Source organism: Schistocerca nitens, chromosome 5 (genome assembly GCF_023898315.1).
Source record: "Schistocerca nitens isolate TAMUIC-IGC-003100 chromosome 5, iqSchNite1.1, whole genome shotgun sequence".
In the NCBI taxonomy this organism is placed as follows: Eukaryota; Metazoa; Arthropoda; class Insecta; order Orthoptera; family Acrididae; genus Schistocerca; species Schistocerca nitens.
Genome location: NC_064618.1, coordinates 322,774,164 through 322,790,429, shown reverse-complemented (window position 1 = coordinate 322,790,429; position 16,266 = coordinate 322,774,164). Strand labels below are relative to the sequence as shown.

General features: G+C 36.6%; 1 protein-coding gene across 3 annotated transcripts in view; it reads left to right on the top strand.

Annotated features, from left to right (window-relative positions):
• The window catches only part of LOC126259349 (myosin-IIIb-like), a 610,509-nt gene that overhangs the window by 526,187 nt on the left and 68,056 nt on the right, over positions 1-16,266 (top strand). For all 3 annotated transcript variants that reach the window (XM_049956066.1, XM_049956067.1, XM_049956065.1), the window contains 6 exons: positions 6,007-6,123; positions 6,763-6,951; positions 7,031-7,233; positions 7,326-7,470; positions 11,128-11,320; positions 14,224-14,434. In XM_049956066.1, coding sequence (XP_049812023.1) covers positions 6,007-6,123; positions 6,763-6,951; positions 7,031-7,233; positions 7,326-7,470; positions 11,128-11,320; positions 14,224-14,434 — 1,058 coding nt within the window. The remainder of the gene's footprint in view (positions 1-6,006; positions 6,124-6,762; positions 6,952-7,030; positions 7,234-7,325; positions 7,471-11,127; positions 11,321-14,223; positions 14,435-16,266) is intronic.

Sequence of the window (16,266 nt, the reverse complement as noted above, 5' to 3'; positions counted from 1 at the left end):
TTGTAGTCGCAGTTATCCATAGGTCACTGGAGCATAAGGTATTCCAAGCAAATGGAGGAAGGTGCAGTCATTCCCATTTTCAAGAAGGATCTTCAGATACATGTACATGACTATATTAAGGAGTATGAGTCATGAGCAGTTCAAAATGGAATCATCACATAAAACTAGCAGTGGGAAAGGCAAATGGAAGACAAAGATAGATTGGAAGAAGCCTAAAGAAGAGTAATTCATACACAATAGAGATATTTTATAAAACCTCCTTTGACCGATACTCAAGTAGTGCTCAAAATTTCGGTCGCATCCCAGAAAATATTAATAGTGGAGATAGAGATGATCCAAATAAAAATGGCATTTTTTGTTGCAGATTTGTTTTAACAACCCCAGAAGTGTCACAGATGCTCATTAAAATTCAGTGGCAGTTGCTGCATGGGAGGCGTTGTGCGTAAGGTGTAGTTTATTCTAAAAATTCGGAGAGCATGGATTTGATGAAGAGTAAAGACTATATTATTTTCTTGTATGTTTACAGTAACTCATAAAATGGCCGTGACAGTAAAATCGGAGAAATTTGATCTTGTATGGAAACTGATACTTGTTCTTTTCATGCACTGTTCAGAACTGGAATAGGAAGTGGAAAATAATAATGTCTTGCAAAGAACCCTCTACAGTATTTCATAAGATTGCGTGTGGAGTATCAATATAAATGTAGTTCTGCAGATTTTTGTGTTAAAGACAGAAAGAATTCATGAGAGGCAAACTGACTGCACTTATGAAATGGGGGAGACTGTATGCCATGACTAAAAATGGCAAAGTAGCTATCATTACCAGATAGGTTAAACTGTTGGAATATCTGATAGCATTAAACATCAAACATTTGGAATGGTGAGGTAATTTGCTGAAATTTCAGAGGAAAGGAATAAAACAAAAAATGTGATGCTGTGAAAAAAGTGACCTGTCGTACAGAACATCAATAAGATGTCCTGCTTTTGATGAGTCTGTCTTGTTCTGGTTTCTGATTGATCCATCCCATCCTCTCTCAGCTTGCTACTTCTTCTAATGTGATTCCTTTTAGTCAGAACCTGAAATGAAAATTTTTGGGTACATGTCCACGTGTAAAAAGTTTTACTGTGCACTACCCTTTCTGATGAGTGCACCACTTTTACCACCTCCTGCAAATTGTTGTAAATATAGAACCTCGTAAGTGTGTGTTTTATTTATAACTGTGAATATATTATGACCAAAAAAATACTAAAGGTTTTATTGTTCTAATGTTCCATAAAAATAATTATGCTGTACAGCCTTTAAATAATAGGTGGACGACAGCTTGCAATAAAGAGAACCACAGGCTGCAATCGTAGTATCATATTTTACCTTATAACAGAGGAAACATCCACAATCTTGGATGTTTTTGTAACTTTGTCTACTAGAGCAATTTGTTGTGGTTATGAGGCAAGATGTAATTCATCGTTATATATATATATATATATATATATATATATATATATATATATATATATATATATATATATATATTTCTTTTTAGAGCTTTACATCTGCTCCCCTTACATTTAATTTTCTTTCATTAATAACAACTCATTGTTGTTTACAATAATATTTTAAGTAAACTTTTGTTGCTATAAAAGTCCTCACTGTTTACAAAGGCAAGTAATTGTTGTGTTTTTCTTTATATCTGTCACAATTTTGATTTGTTCCAGTTTTTCTCTGGAAAGAAAGTGTATTGAATGAGCACTCTCTCCCCCCCCCCCCCCCCCATTTCCTTGGATCCTGCCAATCTCTATCCCTCCATTATCTTATCACACAATATTTCATTGAATGGGAGTTGTTGAAGACAGAATATCCCTTAATTGGGCAGAAAACCACACCTTTGTATGTTGCAGTAGTTTTGTTAACAACTGAGAAATTAATTTTTCAGATTTCAAAACTAACTGGGAATATTTTTCATATGAGATTTTCTTTTTACTTTTCATAGGTCCTCATCTAATGATTAAAGAAATAACTAGCCTGTGTTTGAATGAAAGTAGATACGACACAATGAAAGTATAGTCAAATACTTGTGAAATTCACACCTCCCTTGTAATATATGAAGCTGTGGACCCAATGAATGTGCACAAAAGAAAAGAAGCCTTCATTTGTATAGAGTATGCATGCTTCTCCAGCACGAAGAATTCACTTTTGTTAGGGAATGAGGTAAATGGGAAAAGCTAGTTAATTTCTGTTATAATGGTTAGACAGATACAGCTAGGTAAAGTGTATGTTGTAAGAGCTTGAAAGTAACATTCTAGGTAGGTTTACTCCATTGTCACTTGCTGTGAAGATCATGAAAACTTGCATTCCCCCAACATTAAGTTATAAACAGTGACTGAGAAAACAATTTGCAATTTGGCTTTAATATAAAGTGCTGAATGGCAGTTCCACATTTAAGAAGCAGAGATTACTATTGTCTTATACTTAACTAAACTCATCTGAAGTTAGTGAAGACAGAAACTCATCTCAAGTAATAGCCTTCTTAAAGGCTAGCCAAATCCAAATTTTTTGTATATAGTCTGCTTGTGTCTGTATATGTGTGGATGGATATGTGTGTGTGTGCGAGTGTATACCCGTCCTTTTTTCCCCCTAAGGTAAGTCTTTCCGCTCCCGGGATTGGAATGACTCCTTACCCTCTCCCTTAAAACCCACATCCTTTCGTCTTTCCCTCTCCTTCCCTCTTTCCTGATGAGGCAACAGTTTGTTGCGAAAGCTTGAATTTTGTGTGTATGTTTGTGTTTGTTTGTGTGTCTGTCAACCTGCCAGCACTTTCATTTGGTAAGTCACATCATCTTTGTTTTTAGATATATGTGTGTGTGTGTGTGTGTGTGTGTGTGTGTGTGTGTGTGTGTGTGTGTGTGTGTGTGTGTGTGTGTGCGCGAGAGTGTATACCTGTCCTTTTTTCCCCCTAAGGTAAGTCTTTCTGCTCCCGGGATTGGAATGACTCCTTACCCTCTCCCTTAAAACCCACATCCTTTCGTCTTTCCCTCTCCTTCCCCTCTTTCCTGATGAGGCAACAGTTTGTTGCGAAAGCTTGAATTTCGTTTGTGTTTGTTTGTGTGTCTATCGACCTGCCAGCGCTTTCGTTCGGTAAGTCACATCATCTTTGATATATATATATTGATGATGATCTAATACAGGAACATCTAAACTAATTTTTATGCTGAATCAAACAATGGAAAACCAAGGACAGAATAACAGCATTATTCTGAAATGGGTAGGTTGCTACTTACCATATAAGGATGTTGAGTCGTAGACAGAAATGACAAAAAGCCTGCTATAAGTGTGAGCTTTCAGCCAAATGGCTTTCCTCTCATGAAGTAAGGCCTTTTGGCCAAAAGCTCTCATTTATAGTAGCAGTCTTTTTGCTGTGCCTGTCTGCAACTCAACATCTCCTCTATATCTTTATATGGTGAATAGCAATCTGTCCTTTTCATAATATTTATCCTTGAGCTGATGAAACATTTGTTCACCACGTCATGCCAAGAAGGAAGTGTCAACGAAAGTGGTGAGTGGGAACCAGTGGCCCTGCAGCAAAAAAATATGAAGGTGATGTCAGTTACTGGAAAAGATATGGATTTCTTTGATGCAAAAGGGATTATGCAGAGGGTAAAATAATAACTGATGAATACTTTGCAACACTTCTGAATCAACTGAATGAAAAATACATGAAAAAAGGTTGAAAATTCAAAAGAAATTAGTCATCATCTCTCAGAACTACCTTTCTGCCCATGGAGGTTTTTTGGAATAGGAAATTGCATCGGTAGTGAGTGAAGTAGTACAGTTTCTATAACAGGTTTCTTTTTCAACAGTATTGGGTTTCAGAATCATATCTGGTTGTTGTAACTTAAATTTAGATTACCTGTGGTTTCCCCAAAATGATTGGTTGGATCCTCAAGCAGGCCACAATTATTTCCATCCTCTGTACCATTATTTCATCTCTAACAACTCAGACAGACATTAACCTTCCTCTTCGCTTTTTTGATCACACACAGTATTCATTATTTTATATTGCAAAGAAAATAAATATACATGTCCTAAAAGCTCAAATATTCCTTTGGCTATTCCCCTTTCACTCTGACAGATGTTACTAATTAGTTTCAGCCAGAGGAGAACATGTTGATTTCCCATATTATTGTAGTAGAATAATTAAACAGACAAGAAACTTATTTTGTACATTAATGGAAATTCCTGGGTGGAGTGATACGTAAAATAAGGGAAAGGCAACCACTCGTTATAACAGAATGTTGCATATGCACACATAACAGGATAGTTTGAGGCAGGAGTGGGAAATGCAGATAACTCAGCAGCTGCACAAGAAAAAGAAAGCAGTTCGAGAAAAGGAGCCAGAGCTTGAAAGCTAGTGAGCACCATTTTCTGTTAGTGCTATTGGTGAGTTGTTGCCTTTTCCCTTATTTTGCACATTGTTAGTCCTTCAAGGATGTAAAGTATGCAAAGTAAATACAAAGAAGAGACTGGTAGGTAGTAATTCTGATTTTGTTTGAGATGTTTCTTTGTAATTTGTTGCAAGAAGCATCCAATAGACAGTCTTATTGTTCAATTGCAAATTAGTGTGGTTGTATGTTTGGGTGTACTAATTAGAAACTGTTCAGAATGTTGACTATTGAGGAGGATTAGTAGGGCATTTTGGACATGAGATATCCTGAGTCTGGGAGTGGCTGTATCATTTTATACAGTTGCACAGTTGCTTTTTCTGTAAGAAAGAGTGGTGCCATACACATGACTTAATATCTTCTAACTCCATTTCTGCTTTCAGGCATTTACTGCAGTCACAGTCGCTCTCTCTCTCTCTCTCTCTCTCTCTCTCTCTCTCTCTCTCTGCTGAGTACCATTCTTTTATTTTAATGTTAAGGCATTGTCCCTGATTCTCTGAAATTTAGATTCTCTGAATTGAACTAATGCTATGATACCCATCATGAGCTATGTTATAGTCTCTATTCATCCACCACACAGAAATTTCTTAACTACCGGTCTACATGGTGTCTTCAGATTCTTCATACGCTCATCATTGTTCTTGTGTCTGACCAATTTACTGCATACTTTTATGTGCAATACTGTATACTGTTTTCAGATCAAAAACATTGAAGAAAGCATTCCATATATTTAACTTTCTGTTACTTTCTCAGTTCAAATATGGATTGCCATAACACTTACGGCAATAGTGAAAGGTATCAGTGCAGAGAGATTTCATTCACTATAGAAAAGCAATGACTTGTTGTTTAGTTTAATATTGTGCACACTGAATTTACATTACAGGAGATTTAACAGCAAGATCCCAGAAGGCAAGGAATAAATGAAGAGGGAGGGGGAATGTTGATTTTTAGATTTTTGCTACACACTGTTGGAGGGAACCATGAACTACATGGTGAAATTTATCACTACATTTGAGAGGCTGAGGGAGGTCTTCAATAGATCATGCATGCAAACAACTGTTTAATGTGATTTTGTAATGATCCAATAGAAACAGCTTTACAAATTTAAAAACAAGCAGAATATTTTTTTAAAGCAAGAGATTTCTACTTTTCATGAAACTGCTTGGTATTTCAAGTACTATTAAAATTTAAGAAGGGGGGGGGGGATAATTTTACAACTAAAGATATGGCTCCTTGGAGTATATGTACCCCTTTAATCTAATTCTTTCACAAACAATTCATTATTTAATAATAACATTTAGCAGTTGACAGGCACATAGAGCACAAATCAGTTTCTTTTTTGTATATCAGCTGCTAAACTCTTCCACTACATGAAGAGTGATTATCTTTCATTCGTTCCATTGCTTGTATTCCATCCGGGATTTTCCATTAGTGTATTAATTTCATTCATAAATGAACAATTTTAAAATCTGAACACAGAAATTTTGTTTTCATTTGGTTGCTTGTATATCATAGTACTGATCCTTATGTTGAGGTTTAGAATATCTAAAGGTCTCGGTTTGTTTTTCAGGATGGCATTGTAGAGCAGTTACAGAGAAGATATGAACAATTTCAAATATACACTTACATAGGTGATATTTTAGTTGCTGTTAATCCATTTAAGGACCTAGGACTTTATTCTGACCAGGTATGTTAATTTCTTTAAAGGACTTCAAATGGACATACAAGAATGTAAGGGCAAAAATCAAACAAGCATAAAGGCCTTTTTTAATTGTGATACAGGTGAATAATCTGGTTTGTAAAATAACTGACAACTTTCAAACTGTTCTATGCTCTTAGATATGAGAGAAATATGGTATTCTGAAAGCTGCAGTTCACCAGAAGCTGACTCTTGATTCTGTATCTTTAAATACCAGTCATCTGACGGCATTTTATCAGTGTGATTCTGCATCTAGTAACTTGACTAAACAGAGCTGAATTCTAATTCTTCTGATCTATTAAGACTTCTTTTTATGCAGAGTATAATTTCTGATTGTGTCAGTAATTATGAAGGGCACTTGCGTGAAGGGACATTTATGAGACCCAGTTCTGGAGAAACAAATTTATTTCTAGATGCAAAATTAGGAACGTTATTTGAGTACCTTCACCTGTGCAGCATTATAATGCAAAACCATTAAACGAGTGTACTTCATTGTAAGGTATAATGTCATTACAAGTCCTTCCTGAGGTCTATCATCAAAAGGGTGGCAGATAAAAAATAGTGGTTTATTGTCATGATGCAACAAATAACTCACCTGTTTATTAATCAGATATTTAATCTAAATAGGAGCAGAGAAGATACAAAGGACAAGCTCGGTCAGACAACCCACCACACATTTTTGCTGTTGCTGATGCAGCGTATCAAGCATTGATGCACCAACGCCAGAATCAGGCAATTGTAATAAGTGGCGAAAGTGGTGCAGGGAAAACAGAAAGTGCTAACTTGCTTCTCAAGCAATTAGTGTATTTAGGAAAAGTAAGTAGTTTTTTTAACTTACACTATAACTATTACAAATGTTTAAATGTATAACAGATTAAGAGTATCCAAAATTCAGGCTCCTAATCGGAATTTGGAAGAGCGTATTCTTCAAGTGAATCCCATAATGGAGGCATTTGGAAATGCTCAGACAGGGATCAATGCAAATTCCTCCAGATTTGGGAAGTACCTGGATTTGACAATGACGAAATCTGGCAAGGTTACAGGAGCGAGAATAGCAGTTTATTTACTGGAGCAGTCACGTGTTTGCCAGCATGCACAGTAAGTATTGGGCTACATCAGATGACCTGATAAAAGAACTGAATATAATTTTCTGTTGCACTCCTTGTTAACAATTTTTGTGTTTTTTTTAGGGGAGAACGTAACTTCCATATATTTTACTACATGTATGATGGTCTAGAACATGAAGGTCGACTCTCGGAGTTTCATTTGGATCCAGTTCTAAGGATACATCATAAATACCTTGGAGGTGACCTGCAAGATCCAGAAACTAAGAAGGTATGACTGAAGATGAAGAGAGAATACAGTGTATGAATTTATGATCTACTACTACCTTTAGAAAATATTTTATTGATTTACTTTTTCTGGTCTCAGTATAATTATACTGTAAAGAATGGGCATAAGCACTTCGCCATTCAGAAATTCCAAAGTGTTACATGAGGACCATTACACACTGAAAAACAAAAAAATTTCCAATGTTTCTAGATGCAAATAACAAAAACTGTGTTTTTCTTAATTTTTGTTCCAGTTTTACTAAAAGTCCTAGAAATGGGTTCTATTTTGACATGTATCACTTGTGGGAACCATATTTATTTCAGTCTTTGCTTTCCATTGGTTATGAATTTATTGTGCTGTGATACTACATTATGAAGCAAAAGGCACTGTGAGAAAAAGTATTAAAAATTGAGATATATAAGGTCTATATTTGTTTTGTGCTCAAGGAATTACTGTTGTGAAGGAGAGAGTTTTCCTCTTGCATATTAGTTCATTACAAATGTTTTATTAACATAAATAAAATCTTCTCTGTCTTCCAACTGTGTAAAGTGGTCTTACATCCATAAGATTTTGGCCTGGATGCATGCAATGATCTAGTTGGGAGGAGTGTCATAAAGCCATTGTACCCTCTCCTGAGGCAAACTGGCTTACAACTGTTGTACGAGGCGTGTTTTTTAAGTAAGTACCGTTTTGCCACACCGCGGCCGCAGCACTGTGGCTGGCGTTCTGCAAAAGTGCACTGGGTGCCTACATCTGTTGTCTATGCACTGACACCATTACAGTCTGATTCTTCCTTGTTTACGCTGTGTACTGAGTGTTTAACATGCCTCCGATAATCGTGAGTGCCACTGACTGTGAAGTATGGGCTGTTAAAAGATTTCTTAGTGTTAAGGGCCTAAAAGTGATCGATATTCATCATGAGATCTGTGCAGTTTATGGAGAAAACGTTATGAGTGATGGAATGGTAAGAAAGTGGGGTGAGAGCATTTAAAGATGGCCACACAAATGTGCATGATGAACAACGGAGTGGGCGTCCTTCGGTTGTTAATGAAAGTTTGGTGCCGGAAACGGACAATAAGGTGAGAGAAAAAAGACGCTTTACGATTTCCTCCTTGCGGGATGACTTTCCTAATGTTTCTCGTAGTGTTTTGTATGACACTGTGACCGAGCACTTGAATTACTGAAAATCATGCGCACGTTTGGCACCGAAAATGTCGACCGATGCGCACAAAACCAAACGTTTAGACAGACTTTCCTTGAGCGGTGCCACAATGATGGTGATGATTTCGTAAGCGAAATTGTTATGGGTGATGAAACATGGGTGGTCTATGTCACACCAGAATCAAAGTAACAGTCTATGGAATGGCAGCATTCAGATTCACCCAGAAAAGTGAAGTTTAAGCAAACAATTTCTGCCCAGAAAATCATGTGCACAGTTTTTTGGGACAGAAAAGGAGTAGTACTTGTGGAATTTCTGCCTCGTAATGAGACAATCAATGCAGCAGCTTACTGTAAGACATTGCACAATCTGCGCCATTCAATTCAGAACAAAAGACGTGGCAAGTTGAGCAAGGGCATCATTTTGCTGCAAAACAATGCCCGTCCGCATGTGGTGAATCAGACCAAAGATCTCATCACATCTTTTCAATGGGAAACTCAAGATCATCCTCCATACAGTCCCGATCTTGCGCCCAGTGACTACCATCTGTTCCTGCACTTGAAGAAACACCTGGGGAGTCAGCATCTTCAAGACGATGAAATCAAAACAGTGGTGATGCAGTGGTTAACAAGTCAGGCGGCAGACTTCTATGAGGAGGGTGTTCAAAAACTGGTACAACATTATGAAAAGTTCCTCAATATTGATGGAAATTATGTAGGAAAGTAGATTAAGGTACAGGCTTTCATGTAAAAATAAAATTATTGAGATATCTTAGCACATCTTTTTTAAATTTCAAAACAGTACTTACTTAAAAAAACACTCCTCGTAACTGGTCCTTGACATCCCGGATACTGGCACTCGGACAGAGTCGACATTCAAACTGGTCCTGCATGCTCTCTTGGGGGCAGATCTGGGCATCTTGTTGGCTATGAGAGTATCTCAGTACCACACAGGCAGATGTGTGTAAAAGCATGTTTTGTTAAAAATGACACTATGAGATGCAACACATGAGGATGTAGGGTGTTTGTGACATATCACTGTGCCATCAAGAGTTACCTCAGTCACTACCAGCCATTACCTAAGTCGTAACTGATAGATGCCCACAAAACCCTGCTGGCCTCTGCAAAACAAGGAAAGAATTTCCCCAGGTCACCACCAGCCTTGCTAACAAGTATCAGTATGAATATGCAGCTCTTGGAGATTGAAATTACAGTGAAATCCAGACCTTTGTAGCTCTACAGGTGTTGATAAATATCAAAGGGGACAGTTGAAAATGTGTGCCCCGACCGGGACTTGAACCCAGGATCTCCTGCTTACAAGGCAGAAGCTCTATCTACTCATTTGCTCAAACTCTTGGTAGATAGTTTGTAGATTGCTGCAAGTAATCAGTATAGGAGACAGGAGCACTATAAATGTAGTGTTTGGACAATAAGTTGGAAATGTGGGTCTCACAGGGAGCACGCCAGAGATAAGTCCGTGCCATCACACTATCCTCTGTGTCCTTGATGGCTCAGTCGGATAGAGAATCTGCCATGTAAGCAGGAGATCCCAGGTTCAAGTCCCGGTCGGGGCACACAGTTTCAACTGTCCCCATTGATATTTATCAGTGTCGGTAAGCAGCAACAGAGGTCTGGTTCACTGTAATTTCATTGCTCAAAAGTTGTCATCCAGGGTAGCACAGAACTATGATTCATTGCTCAATGCAGTGCAACACCATTCATCAGCACTCCATGCTTCCTTATCATGGTGCCACTCCAAACACAGCCATCTATGGTGCGATGTTAACGCCAGCCTATACATGTGACAGTAATTCCCTAGTCCATGTACTGCTAGCCTCTGATCAGTGGTGCAGGATAATACAGACTGTTGCTTATACTCCATCCTTGACTGACTAAGTAAATGAAAGGCAGTGAAAAATTTGACCACTTCCTTTCCATTACATTTTGGAATTACTAAAAAAATCTGGATGCATTGTATAGAAGTTAAGAAGAAAGTCAGCTACAAGTAATAACCCACAAAATGAAACTGTATGGTGATAGTATCAAGTATATACTTACAACACTGTAAAATAGTTTTAATAGAGAGATAAATTCAAGGAAAACAGTTGCAAAGTCAAATCTAATGTATACCCATTACTACTGGAACATTGTCATTATCCTACTTGCTTGTGTAAGTATCTAATTCCAGTGAAAATGAACTGACCCTTTTGCTTCTTAACAAATCACTACAGTAAAATCTAAACATGCTTTTTCTGTCCCAGCATTAATTACTATTGTTCAGAAATGTACTTTGTAAAGTTATATCTGTTGGGACTAAAACTGCAATGTCCAACTGTCATGTTGTGCACTACATCATTGTATTAACTTATAATGTATCATTTGTACAAACGTTGTATGAAAGAGACAAAGGAATGAATAAAAATTAAATGAAGCTGACCATAAAATATACATATTTTCAAATACTATAATGTATGTTAAGTGACACATTAATAACTGTTTCAGACTAATGTAAGCAGATTCCATCAAGTGAAGGAAGGATTTAGGCTTCTTGGTTTTCGTGAAGAAGAAGTTGACACTATTTATAGGATTATAGCTGCAGTTCTCCATTTGGGTGATGTGGAATTCGGGGAAGTTATTAGTCAGGACAACACTGACAATAAAAGCAGGGTGATAGACCTGGCACCGCTGCATAGAGGTATACAATGAAATATGTTTATATCTTAAAATTTAATGTAAACATACATATTTCCTTTTATATATGTGTACTTCATTGAACAATAGTCGAAAAATGTTGGTTACAATTTAATTTCATGAAATATTCATTATCATTAAGCTGGTTGTTCAAGTAATGGGCAATGAAGTGATTGCACAGAATAATTAGTTTCAACCACAAATCTGTCTGAGACACCCTTCCTATTGCCATCTTCTCATCCCTGGTGATGCAGATAATTATACTTTTATTTATGTTGCTTGTGATTTTTAAATTGAAACTATAAAAGTTTCTCTATTAAAGGTTACAAGGGATATTCATAAAGTATTCATTAACACTTCAAAAAAGTTACAAATCGATAATTTGTGGATGGTTTATCTAAAGGTACATATCTGTAGTTCTGGTACACACTGAAGTCCCTGCACTATAGTGTTGTACCTTGATACCAGAGGGGAAAAAATGCATCCCATTGAAAATTGAAGACAGGCTGGACCATTTACTTTTTGACTCCTTTAACAGAATCTGACAGTACTGCAACAAATGAATTTCAATATTTACCTGATCTGTAGACAAGTCTGCAAAAAAGTAGTAAATTAATTATATAACTTTATTTTTCATACAAAACCTTAGTGTCCCAGTGTTTCACACAAGTCCTGTCATTCATTCCTCCAGTAAGAAGATGCTTGTTCTAGCCAAGTTTTGACAAAATTAACTCAAAAGCAAACTGTAAATAAATCATTTTGTATTTCAGATGCTAAACTTTTTCTCATATCAGAAGCAACTAAGTGAAGGACTGAAAGAAAGATTAACACTATGGTCTAAAAATGATTACCTATTTAGTTGAGAGGCTTTAAAAATAGGATCTGACTTCTCTCGTTCTGAATATTTAAAGCAGCTTCTCCATCAAGAGAAGAAAGCTGTATAAATGTTTGACAGAAGGAAGTTATTGTAATCAACTCCATACTCTGTTTTTTCTTACTGAAAGTGGCAAGAAAAATAGAAGCACCACTAAGAATACCACTTGACATAGTGAAGAGAGCCTCAGATAGTGCCTGATGTTATACACAGGTCTGAATGTAAAGATCCAAATGAAGCTAGAAAAATATACGGTAGCACTCATAAGGAATAATGTAGGATTAGCATGAACTGAGATTTGATGAACCATGCTCTGTGGTTGCTACATGCTGGTACAAGCACCCTTAATTACCATAATCTAAAAGTATAAAATCACCACCTGTGTATCTGATAGGGTGCAGTGGTGAACTTGTGTATATAAAAATGTCGGAACACTGGTTATGTTGGACACTATGGACGAGCAATACACCCGTGGACGGTTCGGGCACTGGTTATGTTGTCTGGAAAGCATAGACATGGAGAGGTTTGAGCTCCTGACAGACAGCGACAACAGTGTGGAGTCCACAACTAATACTAATGGGCCTTGCGCCAGTAGAGGACTCTGTAAATAACATCGATCAGCCAACCCTCTAGCACACTACATTTACGAAATTGTTACTGCAACAAGCCAGAAGCAGTTTATCTGTTTGTATGAAGCTCTAGCAGCATGTCGCCAACAATTTGGCAATAAAGGACCCTGTTGTTACATTTGGACTTGTGTTGATTACTACTGGACTGTTATTCCCTAGTTTATGATGACTTTGACTCTTTATTCTGGCTGTGAATTAGTTTGCGTTCTTTCATTCATCCATCCAAGCTGTTTTCTTACATTGCTTGTTCATGACCACCAAAGCATGAACCAGAACATCACATAGGTATGTTCTAGTTTCTGCTGCAGAGGCACATGCTACTTGATCACCACATCATTGTGAGACATTGTTAAGGAATCATTGTTGTTCCTATAACAAAATATTTTCTTGTGAATGCATCTCTGTGGAAGTTGTTATGATATTTGTGTTGTTTAAATATTAGCCTAATATTTGAAATTGTTTTGTAAATCATTGTAGCACATAACAACTGTACATCACACTGTAAGCTTATGGTTTTGGTCTTTCTGTTAGTGAAATGTTCAATTATATGAACTTAAAAAAAAAAAAAAGTTATTTCTTACTGTAATAGTGCTTTCTTTCAATACTGTTCATCTCAAATGCAGGCACAGTAGAAGAGGTATGTTGGCTACTGAAAAATATGTTTGAGGAACCACACTGTTAAAACTTAATGAAAAAGGAAGAAGGAGAAGAAGCAGAAGATGGTGGTGGTTATGAAATATCCTAAATAGTCTTCAAGGTTTGGGCCACATACAATTTCCAAGACAGTCTGGAGTGGCACGAGACAGCAACTATTCTTTGCTCCACATTGAGAAATATATTAATAATTAAGAGACTCGTAAAGACCAGGATGACTAATAAATAATGAAATTAATAAGCAAACAGAGTGTATGATTAGCATGTTTTGAGCACAGTACTGGCATAGTAATGCAAGAGTTAGAAGTTGTTGTTACTAGCCAGGTGTAGATAACTTGAAAAGTAATAATACAAAAAGTGAATCAAAGGCAAGAAAATAAAATAAGTAACCATGGGGAACTGGAAGGAGTAAACAGATAACAAAATTCAGTCTCCTATTTGCTAGAGGCTTACAGAATATCTGAACAAACCTATGATAAGTTGATTCTAAAAGATAATTAATAATTTGAATGTAATAGCTACAACAGAAATGATGATGAGGATTAGTGCTAGATTAATTACCTAATTTTGTTGACCTAGATGTTGAATATCCTGGTGTATTCTGTATTTTGTTCCTTGCACATTGTTGCAAGAGTAGCATCTATCTCCTGTCCATGCTATATATGAGCTTAAAGATGTGGTTAAAGTGATAAAGTCGCATTTATGTCTACACTTGCCTGGAAGAGTAATTCTATTTTGCTCTGTTTCTAGTTTCTCGTCTCCTTGGCTTAGAACCAAGTGATCTGCTTGAATCTCTGACATCAAACAGTGTTGTAACACGTGGGGAAACAATAACCCGCAACAACACTGTTAAGGAGGCTTATGCTGCAAGAGATGCAATGGCAAAGGGATTGTATGGCCGCCTGTTTGACTGGATGGTCAATCAAATAAATTGTTTATTGATGTTCAACAGAGCAAACTGGTGAGCTGTAGTTTTTGTTGTTATACAATACTATACCTCGAATTGCAAATTCTACTTAGTCAGATAAAATAATTCAACTTGATGAGTGCCGTTTGGACTAGCATCAGTAACAAAGGCTATAAATAAGTCTAAAATTCTTTTGAGACTACAGTCATTCTTGAGAAGCCAAGGAATGAGGTAGAAAATGGCAGAGTTATTGGCGGGGGGGGGGGGGGGGGGAGGCAGGAATCATTAGTGGGAGCCCCTGATACCCTGTATGTAATAATATTATTAGAAACAAGAAAGTTACTTCTGTTTCTGTTCCCACACTTTCTTGTAGAAGCCCTTGCCAACAAAGGTGAGTAGTTCATTCTTTTATGTTCATTTCTTATCTTTTTTTATACATCATTTTCTCTCTTTGTTTTCTTTAGCTTCTAGCAAAAGCTTTTTTTTTTTATTTATGAAAGATTGTATTTGGTGTTCATTGTTTCTTATGTTGTTATTCCTGCCTCAGTCTTCCTTTTGCTATACAAAAATCTTTCACCTATGCCAGTAATCTAGACAATTTACATAGAGAGCTTCTATGCATATATATATGCTGGATAGGCAGTATAATTTTAAACACCTTAATGTATAAAAGTTGATGACAAAAAAAAACCTCAGAGTATTTAGTTTAACTAAACACAGTCGGGCAACAGTTTTAAACCACACCTTTCATATACCAGTTAAATAATGCTAATCTCCACAAAGCAAGGACCAGTGCATCATGGTCCAACTAACCAGTCTGAAATGCAGAACCTGTCCATCTATAATCCTGACGTGGAGAAAACTGACGTCTTTGTTATGAACTAGAAGATCTAGTCACAAGGTTTTTGTGTCCAAAAATAATAATACAGTAAAACTGGATCTTCATTGTATTAAACTTAGTAGAAAGACTTCCCACAAAGATATCACTATAACAGCAGTAAAAAAGATTTGTGTGTCCAGCACATTTGGAACAAACAGAAATTGGCATCCAGGGACTTTTGCCACATAATGTACTTCCACATATAACTGTCCTCCCCAACCCCATCCATTTTGTTTGACATATTGTAGCTAATGGGACCGAAAGGAACGTACTGGCTGTATTCAAGAAGTAGCATCTTCATATTGGGTATTGATGCAGAGATAAATAGAATGTTTGCATTTTTCTATTTATAGCATATTGAACCTAAACCTGTATGCAGCCAAAGTGGACATACCTACCAGTATATAGGGCAAGGCAACTGAGGCAGGCCACCCAAAATATATCCAGAATGAGTAATTTATACTGGACAAAGTGTTGAATTTTCTAGTGTGAACAAGCAGTGTTTAATGTTTGTAGCTCACAAAATTGTGACACCAACATTCTTCTTCTTCTTCTTTTTCTTCTTCTTCTTCTTCTTCTTCTTCTTCTCCTTCTTCTTCTTCTTCTTCCCCATTTTTTAAATATTCTGTAAGTGCTTGGAAGGACACAGATATATTAAAAACTTAAATACCAGTATCAATGTCCCACAGTAATATTTATTTTACAGTTAATTATGAACAGGTTTTCAGATTTCTAGATCATTTTCAAATAACGTACGGCTAAACAGACAGTCCACACATCAGCAAGAGTTTACAGCTATGGATCACATTCACTATAATAAAAAAGACATTAATTCAGAGCATGTCCAGCAAAGGCAGAATCTTTCCTTTTCAGATATTGAATACATTTAATGCTCTCTTTTTTCATCATTTGTAAGAAAGTGTCCACTTCACATACACAGTTTTCCAGATTTTATTAACAGGCTTAAACTACTGTAGCTGGGAAGTTCACTCTTATTGGTTAGCTT